The 19,737-nt window shown below is 30.8% G+C and overlaps 2 protein-coding genes across 3 annotated transcripts in view; both read right to left on the reverse strand.

The window, feature by feature from the left end:
- The window catches only part of LOC126781303 (uncharacterized), a 110,897-nt gene extending 105,678 nt beyond the window's left edge, over positions 1-5,219 (reverse strand). Inside the window, exon 1 of the mRNA XM_050506229.1 lies at positions 4,915-5,219. Coding sequence (XP_050362186.1) covers positions 4,915-4,999 — 85 coding nt within the window. The 5' untranslated portion in view covers positions 5,000-5,219. The remainder of the gene's footprint in view (positions 1-4,914) is intronic.
- A 5,732-nt stretch (positions 5,220-10,951) lies between these two features.
- LOC126781321 (transcription initiation factor IIB) lies at positions 10,952-17,521 on the reverse strand. Of its 2 annotated transcripts, none has more exons than XM_050506252.1 (5): positions 17,464-17,521; positions 17,151-17,261; positions 16,413-16,713; positions 13,935-14,291; positions 10,952-13,675 (listed from the first exon to the last, which is right to left on the reverse strand). In XM_050506252.1, the coding sequence occupies exons 1-5, from the start codon at positions 17,478-17,480 to the stop codon at positions 13,514-13,516; spliced, it is 948 nt and encodes a 315-aa protein (XP_050362209.1). In that variant the 5' UTR covers positions 17,481-17,521; the 3' UTR covers positions 10,952-13,513. The 2 variants fall into 2 exon arrangements, with proteins under 2 accessions (XP_050362209.1, XP_050362211.1); XM_050506254.1 differs by having other exon boundaries at positions 17,369-17,478.
- Between the last annotated feature and the right edge of the window lie 2,216 nt (positions 17,522-19,737).

Here is a 19,737-nt window from a genome sequence, read left to right on the forward strand (position 1 = left end):
ATACAAAAAATTAAATAACAAGTCGAAACCATTGAGACGTACCGAAAACCAATAATTATAAAACCATTTGATTATAATCATTAATCACATGAAGAGTTAACGATCATAATTGGATATTTAAAATAGAGCCAACGATTTAATTTACTTTAGCTATTTGAGATGACGGATGTAATCAGTACAGTAAGAAGGCATTAGTGAAAAGATTTAAATATAAAAGCCCGGCCGTAAATGTCACATTGCTAGAAGTTCCGCTGTTTAAGTTTTGGACTTAATTGTATATACATATGTCACATGTAGGTTTTCTCACTATTAAAAGATAAACCGGTGATATAAGATACTCGTATGCAATGATAGTTTATCATCACTTTTTGATTTCGAGGTAGTTGTCTGATGACGTATAAGCTTATATTTCCAATGGACTGTCGACAAATTACAATGAAACTTTTGGTCGTATAATATAATTGTTTGCAATGTATCACATTAACATTAAATTATAAAAACAGCATAACTTTTTGGCATTAGTATTACTACCAATGTAACTTACTAACATATTAATAATGCCTGTAATATAACCGGATTATTACAACGTCAGATACATAAAACGTTCGATCTAATTTCTACGAATCAGCGGGTTTTGTTTCAAATCAAAACAAAATAGACTTTATTTAAGCGCTTTAACGAATACTATTTAATCGTGATTTAACGAGATTCAAGTACACGGAACGGAACACTTGGGAAACTATCGAGAAGACCCGGAAAAAGAAATCTTAAGTTATACTTTTTCACTAATTAAATTACAAGTGTTTATTAAATACAATTATTATATACTACTTATTTAATATTTCATTAAGTGAAACGATTCATTTATTAAAGTTTTATTTTAACATTAGATTTTAATTTATTAGACAAAGCTGAGAATATTCAAGTGATTTTTAAATTATATATTTAATTCGTGCAAAAACCTTTAGCGACATCGATACGAAATATGAGTACGTCCGTTACCAAAACCGAAAAATAATATACGTTGTTATATCACTTCAAAGAATTTTTTTTACGACTCGTGCCAAGAGATGTGCTAAAGAGGCTAATGACTTTCGGTCAAATGCCGAAACGTCAATTCGTATTCAAACTTTTTCCATTCCGTTTGTGAAATACACACTCATATATCATTGTGCTTCAGAATGATAATATTTCAACGAGTTTGATGGAAAGAGGTCATAGGTTCAATGCATGCTTTAATCATAATCGATTTCGACTATATTTTGTTATTACTAACTTTTTAAATGCGATAGGAACTAAATTTCAAGATCGAATCCAAGTGAAACGTAACGTAACGTTTCTGATATTAAAATGCTGTTCTCTTGTGTATTTTTATTTTTTTAATAATTTAATAAAAACTTTTTTTATGGTTTTTATAATACGCGTAATTAAAACCTAAGTAGGTTTTAGGTTTTTTTCACACTTTTTTTTAATCATAGCGTAAATATATTTTATATTATCTGTTACTATGACTTAATCCTCTTGAAAATAAAACACTTACCGCAATGTAGAGTCAAATATACTCATTTATTCAGCTTCTTTTAATTTTTTTTTGTCTATTATATATATTACATAATTATAAAACATATTAATTTTATTAATTTGAATTATTGAATTGTAAAATAATTATTTTATTTCACCTATCACCGAGGCAACACGCAATAATAATAATGTTTATATTTTAATTTCCTTACCTTTAAATACATATATGTAATCTATTGATTTAATACAATTAACGATGGATTTTTTCTACGACTAATAGTCATAAATTGCAAAATAATATTTAAAATATTAAATTAAAATGCATAATGACGGGCCGGTTGGCGTGCCGATGGTTGTGGATTCGATTCCCACCCAGTACAGACATTTGTGTGCATGAACATGTCTGTTTTTCCTGAGTCTGGGTGTAATTATCTATATAAGTATTTATTTGCAAAAGAAAGGTAGTATATGTAGTATATTAGTTGTCTGGTTTCCATATTACAAGCTCTGCTTAGTATCAGATGGCCGTGTGTGAATAATGTCCCAGGATATTATATTATAATAGAAAAGTAATTGATAACAAGACGATAAGTTAACATCTGTGATAACTATTGTACTATGATACAAAAGCGCCCTTGTATTTTTTATTCAATTTAAACGCTACTAAATCAAATGCATTTAAAAAAAAAACATTAATAGATCTTACGTGTTGCGAATAAGAGTTAAAATAGCATGATTTTATATATCGAACATATTAATTCATAAAAAAATAGACCCTCGCCGACAAATTGAAAGTGTGCCACAATTTGTGATATATGAATATTGTTCAATCGTTGCCAATATGATATTTAAAAAAAAAATAGAAGCCAAGTTTGTTGTATGGATTGGGATCACCTTTGGGTTTAGAATTTCAATTGTAGTTATTATTAATCATAGAGACTACAATTCTGTGAAACCTTCAACTATTGGTTCTGAAGATGTGGTAGACAAATTATGATTTGTATCGATGACCGATTTTGGCCACGGCGGACAACCTTACAAGAGATTAGCCAACTGCGCAGGACATGTTATAATGCACAAGTGTTGCGCAAGCACAGATGCACTCTGTATCCCTCACTCTCATAAACCGTTGGAACGGCTATTAGACGCGACCGTAGAGTTTAGACGCAAGGCCAACGGCTTAACGTGGTTTCCAAGAGAATGTACACATTTCTATCTTCCAGACTCCGGATGCTTGTGAGAATCTTCAACAGAAAAACCCAATAACTTTTTATTTGCCCGACCCTGGGGTTTGAAGCTAAGACCTCGGGATCTACGGCCTTATATATACTATACCAACGAGGCAGTCAATGATTACTATTAAAGTATTTTTAATTATAAAACCCAAATAATAGGTTGTAAAAATAGGTACAATTAACCAACTCTGTAGGGTACATTATAATCCACAAATGGTTGCGCAGAAGCACATACGCTGAGGGATTAAAAACTACAAATTCATACTTATGGTAGATCATTTATTGACCCCACCCGGCACCTGGGACCTTATGATATGCACCTGGACGTGCACACATAAACGTACACACACACACAAACACACACAAAAGTCCTAAACTAAAGAAATTAAAGATCAAGATATTCATTAAAAGTGACTTTTTTATATCATATGTTGGATTTTAAAATTAACGATATGATTTCATTGTATATTTTCCAATTCAATTTGTGTAATTTTATGTAATATATAATTTTTAACTTTTACGATAATATATAATTTAACGTTCGTATAAAAATATAAGAAACTAGTTACTTGTGTATCTATATGTAAATAGGCAAAGACAAAACAAAACAAAAGCAACAGTGTAGCTATCATAGGGCAAGACGGCCCCCAAAGGAAAGGAGCCCAAAGCCAAACATATAAAAATTAAAACAATTGACAAAACTGATTTATAAAACGAAAGTATATTTACCTACTAACAATACCATGTTTATTTTTCTCGTAGACAATGAGAAAATATGTCATCTAGTTTCTATACTCTTGTACCAACTTTTAGCGACATCTGGACCAATCAATGCAACGCCGGACAAGGCCCCCCTTAATCTGCCTACCTGCGCCACTGTTCAGTACCTTTATCTGATATGTTGACGTCTTTTTATAGCAATTGCTGAGCTATGAGAAAAAAATATCCGCAAAATGCAAATTCATATATATTTACCTCGATTTTTTATATTATTATGGTCGAATTTCGAACCACTGAGTAAACAATGTTATTCTTTATTAATAAAAACATGCAATGATTTCTTTTAAAACTTATATATTAAATAAATAAAAAACCGCAAAAAGGTTTTTGTTAATTAAAATTTAAGCAGAAAATAAATTACGATTAAATCATTAGTACCTTATAAATTACGATTATACATTAATACATTAGCCGAGATGGCCTAGTGATGAGAAGGCGTGAATCTTAACCCATGATCGTGGGTTCAAACACGAGCAAGCACCACCGAATTTTAGCACATAGGTAAATTTGTTATTATAATTCATCTCGTGCTTGAGGTTGAAGGAAAACATCTTGAGAAAACCTGCATGTGTCGAATTTTAATTAAATTATGCCATATCTGTATTCCACCAACCCGCATTGGAGCAGCGTGGCGGAATAAGCTCCAAACCTTCTCCTCAAAAAGGGAGAGGAGGCCTTAACCCAGCAGTGGGACATTCACAGGCTGTTACTGTTACTTCCATAAGTCGAAATGTTTCATATTATCTATAAGGTTTGTTTTTATTGTTACAATATTCGACATTAATAATAAAACTGTTATTATTTGCTATAAACCTCACATTTTGGAATAATTTGTCACGATCAATCCTAGGATTAGATTAAATTACAAATATTACGTTTCGTGTTGAAATCGTGATTATTTATGAAAAAATCCTATTGTTTTTTTAAAATAACTGACTATGTAACCGTGCCATTAAGCAGCTGATGTTAAATGTTTAAATATTATACGTTTTCTTTTTATGATTTTTTTTGAGGACATGTAAGTTAAAAGTGTACTACTTATAGTTATAATAATAAGAAAATATTATACTTACCAGTTATTTATACTATATTGGATTACCCTTATTAAGTATCTAAATAGATGAGCTTAAAAGATATTGTTTAGATTTAATATTCAAGTTACTTTATTTCCAACTTGAATATTTAATTAAAATAAAGATGTCATAGAATAATTATTTAAGCGCATGATCAAACCTCTAACCGAATAAAACACATTAAAATACAAATGTTGAAATATATATTGTATTTTATGTAAATAAAAATTATGAAAATTATAATTGTTTCCAAATGCAAAGCCTTTGGCTTAAACAAACGTTACATAATGTTAATTTGTAATTACCTATAAGTCCTCGGGCTCCACAAACGAAGAAAGCCAAGCACGTCAATCCTCCAAGCACATATCGCGTTCGAGACGCCTTCACCATTTTTCTAAACTCACATCCTTCAAAAACATTGTTCACCAAAACTAAGCCGAAACTTTAAGCCGGGAAAACCTTGAGCTGCATATTAATTACAAACAACACTGTTATCCCATTATCAGCCAAGAAACGGGTCATTGACCCTTCATGGTATATTTTTTTAACCTGTAATTGGATTTAAGGTTAACGTAAACGAATACGCGCGTGTGATATGCGTAAGAGAGAAAAACACCCTCCTCGTTTAAGAGCTAGCGCGGTACTAAACGTAAGTTGTAATGTCGAACAAGCTCCATGCGAAAAATGAGATCGTAGTCCACGTAGCGGCGTAGCGTTTTGGGAAAATCCGACTCACAACGATCGATATTTCTTAAAAAAATTAAATTATGTTTAATATTATCATTACTATATATATAATTAATTCATATAAATGTAATATTTATGTCTCACTGTAAATGAAACCCCTCTTTTTATGAAATATAAATTTCTTTAAAACTTAAACATAAATAAGAAATAATTTAAAAAACCTTTAAAAGAATCTTTAATTTATTTAACCACTATTATCATAGAAACGCTTTATTTGTTATGTATTATAAATATATACATGATTATGTATATTTTTTATACTGACAGTGTAATTTTGTATTCCGATTTACTTTTAACAGTGGTATTATAGTTCTTAAAATCTAATAGCTTATTGGTACACGAGCAAGAAATGTGAAAATCGCATTTTCAATTCTTTACCCCTAGGGCTTAGACTTCTTCGCTCGTAATAAAGTTTTACGATAATTGATAGGAAAATAGCGATACTCCTTGATATCTTTTAAAAAATGTACATTTAAATAGCTCTTTAGTAATACACAGAATTTTAACGTCCTTACTTATACACGTTGTTTAGCGGATAAATAGTTAAATGCTGCGGTCTTCTTCTTTCGAATGTGAAATCAATAGAAACAGAAGGAGAAAAATCAATGTTAACTGAACAGCCACTAAGCAACGTTTTTAAGTAATGCCGTTAATGTTTTAAGGTCTTATTTAAATTTTGCTTCAATATCTATGATATAACTATTATATATGAAATCTGTATCTCACTCGTGAAATCTTGAAAACCGATTCACGGTAATATGCTATTTTAATGCGTGTATCATTTAAATGTTATAATTATTATAGTCGATATCGTAATATCGCTTTCTGACATTTAACGATCGTGTTCTGCGATGAGTTCTGAGTTTATTATTATAGAAAAGCTCTACAGTTCTAAAACGCCGATATGAAGTTATTTTAAAAAATATTTATCATTGGTCTTGTGGCTAATTATAAAATTGCAGATCTCGAGTTGGTTCAAATCCCGATTCGAACCGGCAAAAAAAATGGTTGCGTTTTTCCGTCAAAGAATTATCAAGAAATATTAAGCAATGTATTGAGAGATTGGCAGTGCCAACAGTTCTGTGCCTCGGAAAGCAAATAATGCTGTCGGTCTTGCATCTGATATCTTTCCTATCGTGTCGGATTTCCGTCCCATTATACCATATGAATGAGGGAATAGAGTGGTAGACTTGTGGTCGCTCACTCAATTATGCTCTAAGTGATCAGATTACTAATTTTTGAATATTAACCGTCGTTACCAAAATTCTGTAATTATTATTATTATTATATCAGTGCTCAGACAAACAAACAATAAGCCGAACACATTTTAACATCAAAATTATGTAAGCGAAAGAAATACCTGCTGCCTGTTTGCTAGCTGAAAATGACGTGTGAAATATAGCATAGACTTAATCAGGGAGCTGGATAACGGCTGATACATATGAATTACAGAATTTACGATATCTACAAGGAGTCACAGGGGACAGTTTGTATAATTATATATAAGAATAAAGCAGTTTGAAATCATCACTATTACACGCACACTACTCGATTACTAGAAACAATATCGAACTTTACAAAATGGTGTATCGTGCTCAATCGATGTCACGATTTCCTTAAATTAGTATGGGCAGAAGGGTTGTAACTATTCGGCGTCCATAAGGTCCTTACTTAACAAACTAATCACGTAGAACGTCCTGTCATCTAATACCGGTTTAATAGAAGAGACCGCGGTCACTGGGTGACTACGAATTCTATAAATGACTTAACATTCACCGTGAGCTATTAATTCATTTACATAAATATCTTTAAATGTTTTTATTTTCATTTAGAATTGTATAAACACGGTAGCTCTGTTTCCGCAACTGAGTCGGTTTGTGATTCATGTTGTTTACACGAAGTTATGAAAATAACGACGGAAATATAACGGCAAATACTAAGTCGTAGTGAAATAATAAAATTAACTCGATTTTATGTAAAAATATTCGTATATATCAAATATCTTTGATCAAAACAAAGTAATAAAAAGGGTTGGCTTGCAATTGTATTTTCATTGCTGTTGTTACTTTTATCATTTATCATAAAATATCAGATAAGAAAATTTGTTGGTTGAATAACTATCATAACTACATAGTATATTATATACGTATATATATAAAATATATAGGCTATAGATATAGATATAGGCTACAGTACTTTATCACTATTGTCTAAAATTATAGTGGTTCATGGTTTGTATACGTGTTACATCTAAAAAGTTAACGAAATGATTGAGATGAACATAGCTTGATGCATCAAGTATATACAAAGAGTACAAGAAAATCAAGTGAGTTCAAACACAGTCATAGCTTAAATGTTTTTTTTTAAGTCTATATCGTTTAACAGTTTTACGGTAAACAGTCCAAGTGTCTACAACCTCAGACAAGTTAACCGTAAAATTAATTTAAAAGATTTAGAGGAAACAAATAGATGGATTTATTTTTCGTTTGTTTGTCAATTATATAAGTTATATTTATTCAAATAAATGATATACCTACATAATAATTTGAATATCGTCATAAAACCTAATTTACCCTTAACGCAATGTTTCTTTTGTATTTGAATTTATAAGTCATCCATAATTGATATTTCAAGATCTACACTTTGCATCTTAGAACATATTTTATTTAAAAGTGGGTATAACTGAAATACCCGTTTAAGGAATTAATAATTTTTCAATTTGCCTCTTTAATTAAGCGTACAGGGGGTCAATTCTATTAATCTATAACGATTACGAGTCTTACGGAGTCGGGACGACAATTATAGCCCAAGTGGTCAATCGAACCTACGACTTTTATATGGAAGCGCTTTTGACGCTTTAATAAAATATATATTTCCCAAAATTTCCCAGCCGTTTTCTACATTTCAAGACAAACTTTAATACCTGAAATGAAAACTAGTATGTAAGAAGAATGAAGTGACTTTTCTGCCTTAGTGGTGGTCAGGCTTTGTGCAAGCCCGTCTGGGTATTTACCGCCCATTATTGGCGAACACGATGGATCCCAGAGCACATTGTCTCCTATTTCGCGTACCAAGACGTATAATTAATCTTGGTAAGAATACTCCTGGCCTAGGGCACGCACGACGACGTGATATAGTTGTTCACTGATATAACGTAAGAGTATATGATATTGTATCTTATTGTAATACTAAGTATTCTTTTAAAAAATACGATTTGTGACTAGTCTGCTCCATTGCACGTAAATTGAAGATTAATTTAGGGTATAGATTAAAAAAACCATATATTATTTCATAGTATAATATATTAAGTATCTACTATGCATTTAATTTGAATACATTTAGCCGTTTGAACGTGATGGAATGACAAATATTTATACTTTCACATTTTTTGTAATGGTAAATTAAAAAAATATATAATAATTATAAATAAATATAAAAGTTTTGTCTCTACTGATTATAATTAAATAAGTATTATAATACAAACTTATTTACTATACAATCATAGAATGGTACAATAAGTAATTGTTTTTTTTTTTTTTATAGAATAGGAAGGTGGACGAGCATATGGGCCACCTGATGGTAAGTGGTCACCAAACGCCCTTAGACATTGGCATTGTAAGAAATGTCAACCATCGCTTATAGCCAATGCGCCACCAACCTTGGGAACTAAGATTTTATGTCCCTTGTGCCTGTAATTACACTGGCTCACTCACCCTTCAAACCGGAACACAACAATATCAAGTATTGCTGTTTTGCGGTAGAATATCTGATGAGTGGGTGGTACCTACCCAGACGGGCTTGCACAAAGCCCTACCACCAGTAAAAACAATGTGTTAAAACAAAAAAATTAAATCGACTTTTTTAAAGAGACCAAGGCCTTTTCTCGAGTTGATGTGAACCTGACATTAATCTTTTGCTTCGCCCATTTTTACGAGAGTAATTAAAAATGAGGCTATTTAATGTTTTCACGGAATAAATGGGGGTATATTAAAGGTGAGGGAGGTCTCTGAAATGCATTTTTTTATTTAGGGAAGTTAATGACATAATATAATAGATAGTTACGTATTTAGACGATGGCAGTACCAATGGTAAAACTAGGGTTTGATAGAAATCTGATTTGGACCAAATTTGTCTTATGTTCAGTAGTTGGCATATTCGGTAGTCGAACATTCTATTAATATATTTTCATTCAAATTTTGACTTCATTCTTGTGAGTTGTGTTACAATAATCAAGTACCTATATACTTTTGACGAAACCATATATATTTATTTTATCAGCTTTACTCAAAGACGAAAATAGGCCTTACGTCTACTCTAGTCTACTAACTCCTCGTTAAATTATCCGTTCACAGACTTCTGTCTCTTTTTTTAGTGTCACGGAAAAATATCTTAATGTTTTGAACTTTTGCTCTCATGTCCCACTTACAGTTTTTCGTATTGGTAAGGAATATATAAATAGAAAGCGCACAACGCTATATTTACGACAGCTAAATAAATCTATATTTATATTTTCGATTATGCTTTTTAGTTCTTGGCGTGTTTATTTATTTATTAAGCTACATTAGTGTCTGTACACTGAGTCACATCGCACTATTTCAAAACGAAACACAGTAATATAAAGTACTGCAATGCTATTTTGTAAGAACTCAATATGGTGATATAATATTTTGATATGTTATAATTATTATGTTCAATGTCGCACTTTCTGACATTTCATGACTGTTTTTTGCGCTGAATTCCGAATTTATTCTTACAGAATAGCAGTACTGATGTAATGCTATAGCAATAAGCTTTTATTCGTTTGGAAACTAACAAAATGACTGACTATGTCAGTTTTTGAAAGTTAATCAAACAATTTAGGAATTTTATTGACATTTCTCATTTCGAGTTTTTTTTTCAACTTTTCATTATTACTTATCGATTTTCACAAAAAAACTTCACAAATAGTTTACGATGAGAAATAGTTTTCACTCCACACTAAGCTGTATCAAATATTAAGCCAATTAACACTTAACTTAATGCATTATAATTTAATGCATTATAATTTAATGCATTAACATTAAGTTAATGCTTGTTTTTCGACTGGCCTATAAGGTTGCAACATGTTTCAATACCATATTTTTAGGAGTAAGCAGTGTTTTGGACTTTTTAGTTATAGACTTTCTTAATCACGAATAGTGAAATTCAAAAGTTAGTATGTTTGAATGTTTGTTACTCAATCACGTTTCAAAAACTTCACTATTGAACAATTTAGTTAAGAAGTAGATTGAAAAGCTATTTTTGTAATAATAAAAAAATATATTGTTATATTTTAATCGATTCAAGTGACAGCTAACCGTGTGTGACGGCCCGTAGATGTTAGCTGTCACAGTGGATTGAACTATTATCATAAATGTCGCAGACCTGCGGCTAGAGGAAACAAATAAGACAGATATTACTATTTTTTTATTTGTAATATACATATCTTAATTAACCAAGCAGATATTCGAAAATTTAATGCCAATATCTTTCATATCTGCCCTGCTCGAATCTAAAGAAAACGAATTAGACAGAAATTACGCTGGAACTATTTGTAATTAAAACAAAATGTAGTCTTAAACGAAAGTTTTAATGGAATACTTAATAATTATATCATAAATCACATTCACAAAATTGGTTACTCGGTGTAAATACTTAATCTAACAAAATTATAAACAAGATCTCACACATACCTTGTATCGTAGACATACTTTTATCGAGTAATTTGTGAAACGAAAATGAACAATTGATATTAATTGGGTGCCTCTCTTTAATTATTTATTTAAGTATTAAAAAAATGTATGACGGAATGAGTTTAAAAATTAAAAAAAAAAAGTATTCTTGAATGATGTTTCATACAAAGTTTCAAAATGATAGCTTTGGTGTTTTGTAAAAATACTTATACATCTGTCACAAAATACGAATAAATAAATTAACGGCCTTAACTGTATACGTTGCTTAGCGGCTGATTTCGCTCTTTCTTGCATTATTAATTCGACATTCGAAAGAAGAAGACAAAGCATTGCGAAACTAATCACCCGTTAAGCAACTTTTATAAGAACGACCGTAAGTGTTTAATTTTAATCGTTGTCATAAATATTGATTCTATATTTTAAAAAAGGAATATTTTAAAAGAACAGAAGAAAATGCATATGGCGTTCAATGTGATGTTTTCCCGCCATTTAAATATCAATACGAAATCGAATTATATATTGATTGGAGCGCTTCTAACGGTCAAATGAAGAACTATGCGAGAATTTTGATTCATGTCTGAAGGAATCTTACGTAGCTGAAGAAAAAATCCTTACATTATCTATGGACATCTACCCAACCGGTACGTGTCTGCGTCTCTTTACAGTTTTAAATTATTTCCCTATACACCACATTCTTTAAGGCAAAAATAACATTTTAATGAACATATTACTTCTTTTAACTGTTAAAATCAACTATATTTTAAATATTCGTTACACTCATAATTAGAAGATCAATGACAGGGTTGAATGAATGTATGAATGATTTAAGAAGAAACTGATAGCCAAGTTTTTTTTTTTTCAATTGAGAAATAGTTCGTTTACAAACCATTTTATACCTTCATCTGTTAGTATGTTGGGTCACATCTACAAAGTGATTTTTAAACCCGTTCCAGATGTTTGATCCAGCTGATATTTTGCATATATAACCTAATGTTATATATTATTTGTTTTCAGTACATTTGTCTAATTACGAAATTGTTATGAACAAGTTTTTTTAACTGAATATAAACAAAACTGTTGTTTTAAAAATATTTAAAAAAAATCTATTTGGAAAAGTTTCTATATTGATATTATTTCAACTTTTATTAAAAACTAAACTTTTGTAATTATAAAATCAAATAATACAATTATTGTTCTATGTGTGTTGAAATAATGATGTCTTAAAGGCATTGTTTAATATTTGACTTATTAATGAGAATACAAAATGTCTTAACTGTGCCCGCCAAACTCAAAATATCAACACTTGAATACACACCATACGAAATTCTTTACAAAATTTTCTCATAAATGTATTTATAATGAAAAACAAATGCATGAAAAATATTATATTACATTGATACTGATTTTTTACCATTCCACATTCCGTTATAATACATATACATTATTTCTAAGTTAAATTTAATTTAATAGTATTTAAGATAATTTTACACTTTATTATATATTTAGAAAGTTTTCATGGTGTAGGAGAAAGAGTTTAAATATTTACTGTTTTTTGCAACCAGTCAGTTTAAAACAAAACATTAAAGAAACGGCTTAACTTTCTATAAATCTAAAACGATACTGTGCTAAAGGTTGTGTATAAAAATAACTTATAATTAAGGTAATGCTATCAAATTTATAAAATATATATAAAAAGAACAAAAGAAAGAAAATATGAATAAATAATAATAAAAAATATAAGCAAACAATTAGTTTTCTCTGTCTTTCTTTTTCACACACAACCTTTTGCAGAAACGGTAACAAAATTTCAAATTAAACGTTAAATTTCAGTCTATTTAAGTCATCACATATATAGCTTGGTCATTGGTCAATAGTTATCTGGAAAAGTGAAATATTTGAATCACTTTCATATTGTATTGGGATCTCAAATATATCTTAACACTTAACACAAAAAAATATAAAAGAATACAACGTAACTTTGCCGACCATGTTTATCAAGTTCACATATGTATGTAGGAACTTTTTAATCTGTAATTTCAGATAAATATCGAAATCAAAGAAATATGCAATTGAGGTCTTAAAACTCGTGTTTTACATGGTCGCAGTGATTTGTGCAAGACCTCTAGGTGGAGAATGAGATCGAACATCTGATGGATATTTCAGATCCCAATAGTAGTTTTTATCATCAATAATAAATACAGTGAATGTGTACTACTTATACATTTCAAGTTGATTACTTGTGTAATATAAATTTAGAATTCAACCAACTGTAATATTATATATTTATACAATATAAATTTTATGGATATTCCATGTAATTTTGTAGCAAACTTAATGTTAAGTATAGCAATTTAACATATAAAAACTTTTACTTTCAACTTATTTCTACTTAATATCGAACTCACCATATATTTATTTCACTGTATACAATTAACACTTAATATATTTACATCTGTGGCAGGAACTCTATGGGTGTTGCAAAGTTGAAATCTTCCGGGAATAACTTAGCTGCAAATGGATACATCAGCTTGTACGACTGCCTAATGGTGACATCTGCTACACCAGCAATATCACCGATTTCTTTCTGACTGCGTTTATCTGCTGAAGCCTGGAAATATATAAACATATTGACTTGTTAATATAGTATATTAAGCTTTTATAAATTCATGTCATCTAAAGAAGGAATATTCGTACCATTCAGTTTTGATATAAAATATAAGTTAGTCAGTGTAATTATTGGTATAAGTACAAAACCACTTTAATTGTCTGTTTCGCATTACTAATTATGAATAAAATAGCTATTATTAATAAGAGGCAGAGGGTATTTCTTACCACTGTATAACTATCATTAAAATGTATAAATTTACCTGTGAAGCCATGTATATAGCGGCAGCTGCAACTGAAATAGGACTTCTTCCAGATACAATATCCAATTCCCCAGCCTTCCTCGCAATATGAGTTGCGGCTCTTTGAACTGAGTTCGGCAGTGCCAAATTCGAACAGAACCGAGACATGAAATCTGCGGTTGTGATCAAGTCGACTGAAGTTTCCAATGCCTTGAGGATGAGCTTGAAACATCTACCGATTTCTTTCTTACTGATCTTACTGACTGCGCAAATTTCTTTAAAAGTACGCGGCACACCTTCTTGCCGACATGCTATGTATAAGCAAGCAGATGCTATTGCATCATTTGCTCGACCTTTTAAGTTCTTACCGTCATGAACCTGTAATAAATAATACAAGTTTCAGTGAGTTATTTTACTTATAATTTTCAAATTGTTATTAAAAAATATATACAATGTTATTTTATTGTCTATGCAAAACAAATTATTAATACACAGATTAGAAACACATGTATGTATACAACATTTCCTTATTACTAAAACTATGATCTCTTCCAAGCAAGCTTTAAATCATAATATAATTAATGGTATGCAATTTAGAGAATGAGTAAAAAGATGATGCTAATTTTTTTTTTTTTTTTTATATTCGCCGGGAGGGCAAATGACTCTACTCCACCTGATGGTAAGTGGTAGTAGAGTCCAAACGCGACGACGGCCAGTACAGACGGGTAAAACGTTCTGCACTAGCCGCCTTCGCCTTGCCGGCCCGCAAGATGCCTCTTCACGCCTCGTTTGAAGGAACCCGGGTTGTAAGAGGAGGGGAACACGTGAGCTAATAATATGTACTTAATAATATGTACATAATATGTAAATAATAATATGTACTTAACAAACAAACAAAATTTTAATGGAATACCATAACAAATCAATGCTTATTTATTCCTACTATATGTCAGTGTCAATTTCTTTGCATTGAAACTTTATAAAAATGTTATATACTTAATGCAGAAAAGATATTTCATAGTAAATTAAAATTAAAATAAAATGCGAAAACACTTCTGGTAAAAAATAATTAAAATGATTTTTAAAATGTTTCCATAATTTTTTTTAGTATATAAGTTTTGTAACTATATTAAATAATAATATTACTACAAAGCAGCAATAGTAATTACATTGCAACTGATTCCGAATTCAAATGCATAACAAAATTTACACCTATTATGTAATCTTAATGTCTAAAGTTATAAGTATATAAATGCAGGTAAAATCTAGGCTAAAACGAGTTGAAAATTAGTCATTATCAGGTTCGCTATGTAGGGCATTTGTCACATGCAAAATAACTTAAATTTACATTCTAATTCAGTATACAAATACATATTTGCATATAATACAAAACTTAAACATTTGTTTTTAAAATTTGTATATTGAGTACAATTACTAAAGAGATATATGTTATATTTATTGTTATAGTTAACATCTATAATTAATAAGCCGAGATGGCCTAATGGTTAGAACACGTGAATCTTAACTGACGATCATGGGTTCAAACCCGGGCAAGCACCACTGAATTTTCATGTGCTTAATTTGTGATTATAATTCAACTCGTGCTCGATGGTGAAGGAAAACATTGTGAGGAAATCTGCATGTGCCTAATATCATTGAAATTATGCCACATTTGTATTCTACCAACACGCATTGGAGCAGCGTGGCGGAATAAGCTCTGAACCTTCTTCTTAAAAGGGAGAGGATGTTTTAGCCAAAAATTTATACATATTGATAGCATATTGAATATATAGGATTTCAATAAATTAATATCTTAATCCAGTTGCTGATTAAGGATATATAGTAATAACAATAAACAACAATAAGTAAACAGCAATACTTGATATTGTTGTGTTCCGGTTTGAAGGGTGAGTGAGCCAGTGTAATTACAGGCACAAGGGACATAAAATCTTAGTTCTCAAGTTTGGTGGCTCATTGGCTATAAGCGATGGTTGACATTTCTTACAATGCCAATGTCTAAGGGCGTTTGGTGACCACTTACCATCAGGTGGCCCATATGCTCGTCCACCTTGCTATTCTATAAAAAAAAAATAACTATTTTCAACTCTCATATTTTTTTATACATTTTATTAATTAAATATATGCATATGTACCACCTTGATAAAAGCCACCTTTGCTATAAACATAAGCATAAACCATTTCTCACTCTATCAGTGGAATGCTAAACACAGGAACCATGTTACCATACATACATTACATATTTGCATACATGAAACGAAACTTATATAAAAATATAAAGAAATCAATACAATATGGGAACTTTATCATTTCCTATTCTATTTTAAAATATTTGATATTACTCTACATAAATACATATAAAGCAATTTGAAGTATCTATTTTTTTTATAAAATAAAAAGAGAATTGTAATTTGAATAAATTTCTAAACTTTTCATTAATATTGTCAAAAATATCAATGATTGAAATAAATAGTGTGTTACCTGTTTAAATAAATTATTTGCTCTGTCAACGATTGTTTTTGGTAAGTTGATACGATCTGCCATTGTGTTTATTTCTCTGAAGGCATTTATGAGAGCTCTGTCAGTACTGCTAATGTTTCGCCTGTTTTGGTATTTCGATACTCCGAAGCTATCGAAAGAGGCATCCCCTCGACCAGGGCCAATAATTGTAGAAAGATCACCTCCAGACAAAAGTGGATTCTCTGGACCACCAACACGAGATGGGTCAACGCCTGACTTCTCATTACTGAAGGTACGCCATTCAGATCCCACATCAATTACTCTGTAAAGACATAATTTTTTTGTTTAATTTGATAATATCTTTTTTCTTCCATGATAGTAGTCTTAGTGCATACAATAATTTTATCTTCTTCTAATCAAACAAGAAACACCAAGTAAACATTATTGCAAGAGTAATTTATCAAACTTTGCAGTTCCATATACTGTCCGAAAAGAAACATTTGTCAAATATTAATTTGGTATTTATAAGAACATACTTGACTAAATTAAGCTTTGAATTAACAAAAATAAAAGAAGTACATAAATTGTAAATATAATAGTCACACCAAATGCATGTACAATATGTTCAATTCGGTTTCGAAATCGCAGATATCCCTGCAAAATTGCAATTCGCCTTGACATCTATAGCCCTTGTACGATGCATTGATGTGTACCAAACCAGAAAAGCGTCATGTTTAGATAACAATTATAATTACTGACCTATCGCCAACAACGAGGCCGCATTCTGAACATATCATGTCACCCGCTCTATAGTCCTCAATGAGCGGTGCATCGGGATGAGCATAACACACCACCTTATTCGTATCCATTCTAAAACCACAAAGGAAAGTACATTGAGGAATATTAGAAATCTCGACACTAGATAACTAGCACAAGCGACTCTTGCCAACATAATACCATTACAACCATTAACTTACGTAAAGTCAGTTTTACTAACATATTTCTGGTTTAAAATAATTGAAAAACTTCGATACTATATAAACAGAACTAAAAATAAATGAGAAAAACAGACCTCGACGTGCTCGCCATGATTTTCAAGTTGCAACATACATATACAGTATCTGCCACAGACAATGGCAGCACAGTACAGTGTACATTTTGTTGACATATAATCAATCGAATGTTATTGACACGGATAACGAGTATTTGGCTTTTTCGTTATTTAATTGAGTTATAAGTTAATATCTTATTTAGTAAATATATTTAATTTAAAGATTAAAAAAGTGAAATCAAGAAGAAATATAAAAAATCTAGATTCCAAATGGTTAAAAAACTATTAAAAAAATGAAGGACTCAGTAATCCATTTAAATTTATAATATTATATTTGATTCAAACTGACTGTCTCCTTGTAGGACCCGGAGGTCCTGGGATCAAATCCCAGGTCGGGCCAATAAGAGGTTATTGAGTTGTTTTGTTGAAAATTCTCAGTAGCAGCCCAGAGTCTGGCAGTTGGAAGTGTGTACACTCCCGTGCCTCGTAAAGCACGTAAAGCCGTTGGACCTGCACCTGAACTCTTTTCAGTCGTGTCGGATTGCCGTCTCATCGGATTATGAGAGTTAGGGAATAGAGAGTGAAAGAACACTGTAATATGTCCTGCGCAGTTAGCTAATCTCTCTTGAGATTGGGGGCGCTGTGGCCGAAATCGGTCTGAAGAACATTATTATTATTAATTCAAATTTATAATATTGGTTTGTAATTGATTTCTGATAAAAATAAATAACTTGATTAAAGTTATAGTAAGTGACAATAAAATACATCAAATTGATAACAGATGCAAAGATTTTTTTTTTTTTAAGTATTTTGCCGTCCACTGCTGGACGAAAGCCTCCCCCATAGAATGCCAACCATCCCGCAAAGAAAAGCGTGGTGACTAAGGCAAAAACCCCCCTATGAGCGGCAAAGAAATATCTACGGCTAAAATAAGCTGTACAATACCATTTATTTAATCAGGCACAAAAGACTCGTTCATACATATAATTTTAGTTGAATGTCTCATTTGGAGATCTCTAAGGCCATATAGGTAAATAAATATTTTATAATGATGCGTAACCTAGCTTCCATTTAAATAGATATTAGTTATACATGGTGGAGTACCAATTTAAATGTACCGTATTATAATGCGTTGAGATGCTAATAAAAGTGCTATAAGACATTTAAACTAGGGTCCTAGTTTAAATGTTACACATGTTACGGGTTATGTTTGAAACATAACCCGTATTTTGCCTAAGTTTATACTGTTATCACTATATTAATATACCTAATATATCATGAAGTTTATACAATTTTATTCTTGGTATTTATGTCTTATCTATATACATAGGTATGTACTATATATATCCCCCGAGGAGTTTTGTTTATAGAGTTGTATATTTATATATATATAAATATGTTGGCGCTAATTTTAGGCAAGCTACACACGTCCTGAATGTTAAAAATGATAAAATTACAATAATCAACGCTCCCTTAGCAAGAATAAGATTGATACATAACTATACTACAACACACTAACGCCGTCTCCACTGGTTAACACAGGGTTCTCAGCTTCCGTTGTCTTGTGGCGCATTGGTGATGTAAGCGATGGTTAACATTTCTTACATGCCAATGTCTATGGGCGTTGGTGACCACTTACCATCAGGTGGTCCATATGCTCGCCCGCCTTCCTATTCTATAAAAAAAAACTATGCAAAGCCGGGCAATATAGCTATTAATATAAAATGCTTAGAACGAACCTTTAGTACACGTTAACTTTACATTTTAATGTACCACAAAATATATGTAATGCGTTAAGAAGATCAAGGCTAAATATATATATATATATTAAGAGTTATAATATATAAGAGTTTTATTGTCAATAAAATTCATAAGCCGTAAAACTAAATGATCAACCACTTTATTGAATTAATATTGTGTATGTTACGGTGTGTGTGAGCGCTACTTATGCACAGAATTTACCTACTTTAGAATAGTAAGTAATATAAATAGTAAGGAATTAACAGCCTTACGTATAAACGTTATTTGACTGTTTAATAAACACAGATTTTTCTCTTTCCATCATTATTGATTTGACATTTGAAAGAAGAAGCATTGTTTAATCACTCGCTGTAGTTCTTTTATAAGGCCGTGAGTTTCTATCAAGTTTATTGTCATACTTCGATTTTTAAATTTAAAAAAACGTGTCAAATGCTTTTATACAAAAATATATTAGGATGTATAGTGTAAATAACTATCGAAATATAATATTAACAAATGTTCACTCATGATTCAACAATCAATTAATTATGACCC

This window comes from Nymphalis io, chromosome 3 (genome assembly GCF_905147045.1).
Source record: "Nymphalis io chromosome 3, ilAglIoxx1.1, whole genome shotgun sequence".
Classification (NCBI taxonomy): Eukaryota; Metazoa; Arthropoda; class Insecta; order Lepidoptera; family Nymphalidae; genus Nymphalis; species Nymphalis io.

What these genes read in the sequence shown, in the direction of transcription:
- LOC126781321 (XM_050506252.1), bottom strand. An exon ending in GGCCTCGTTGTTGGCGATAG is followed by an intron (nt 16,714 to 17,150) that starts GTCAGTAATTAT and finishes ATGTCTTTACAG; the next exon opens with AGTAATTGATGTGGGATCTG. An exon ending in CTATATACATGGCTTCACAG is followed by an intron (nt 13,676 to 13,934) that starts GTAAATTTATAC and finishes ATATATTTCCAG; the next exon opens with GCTTCAGCAGATAAACGCAG.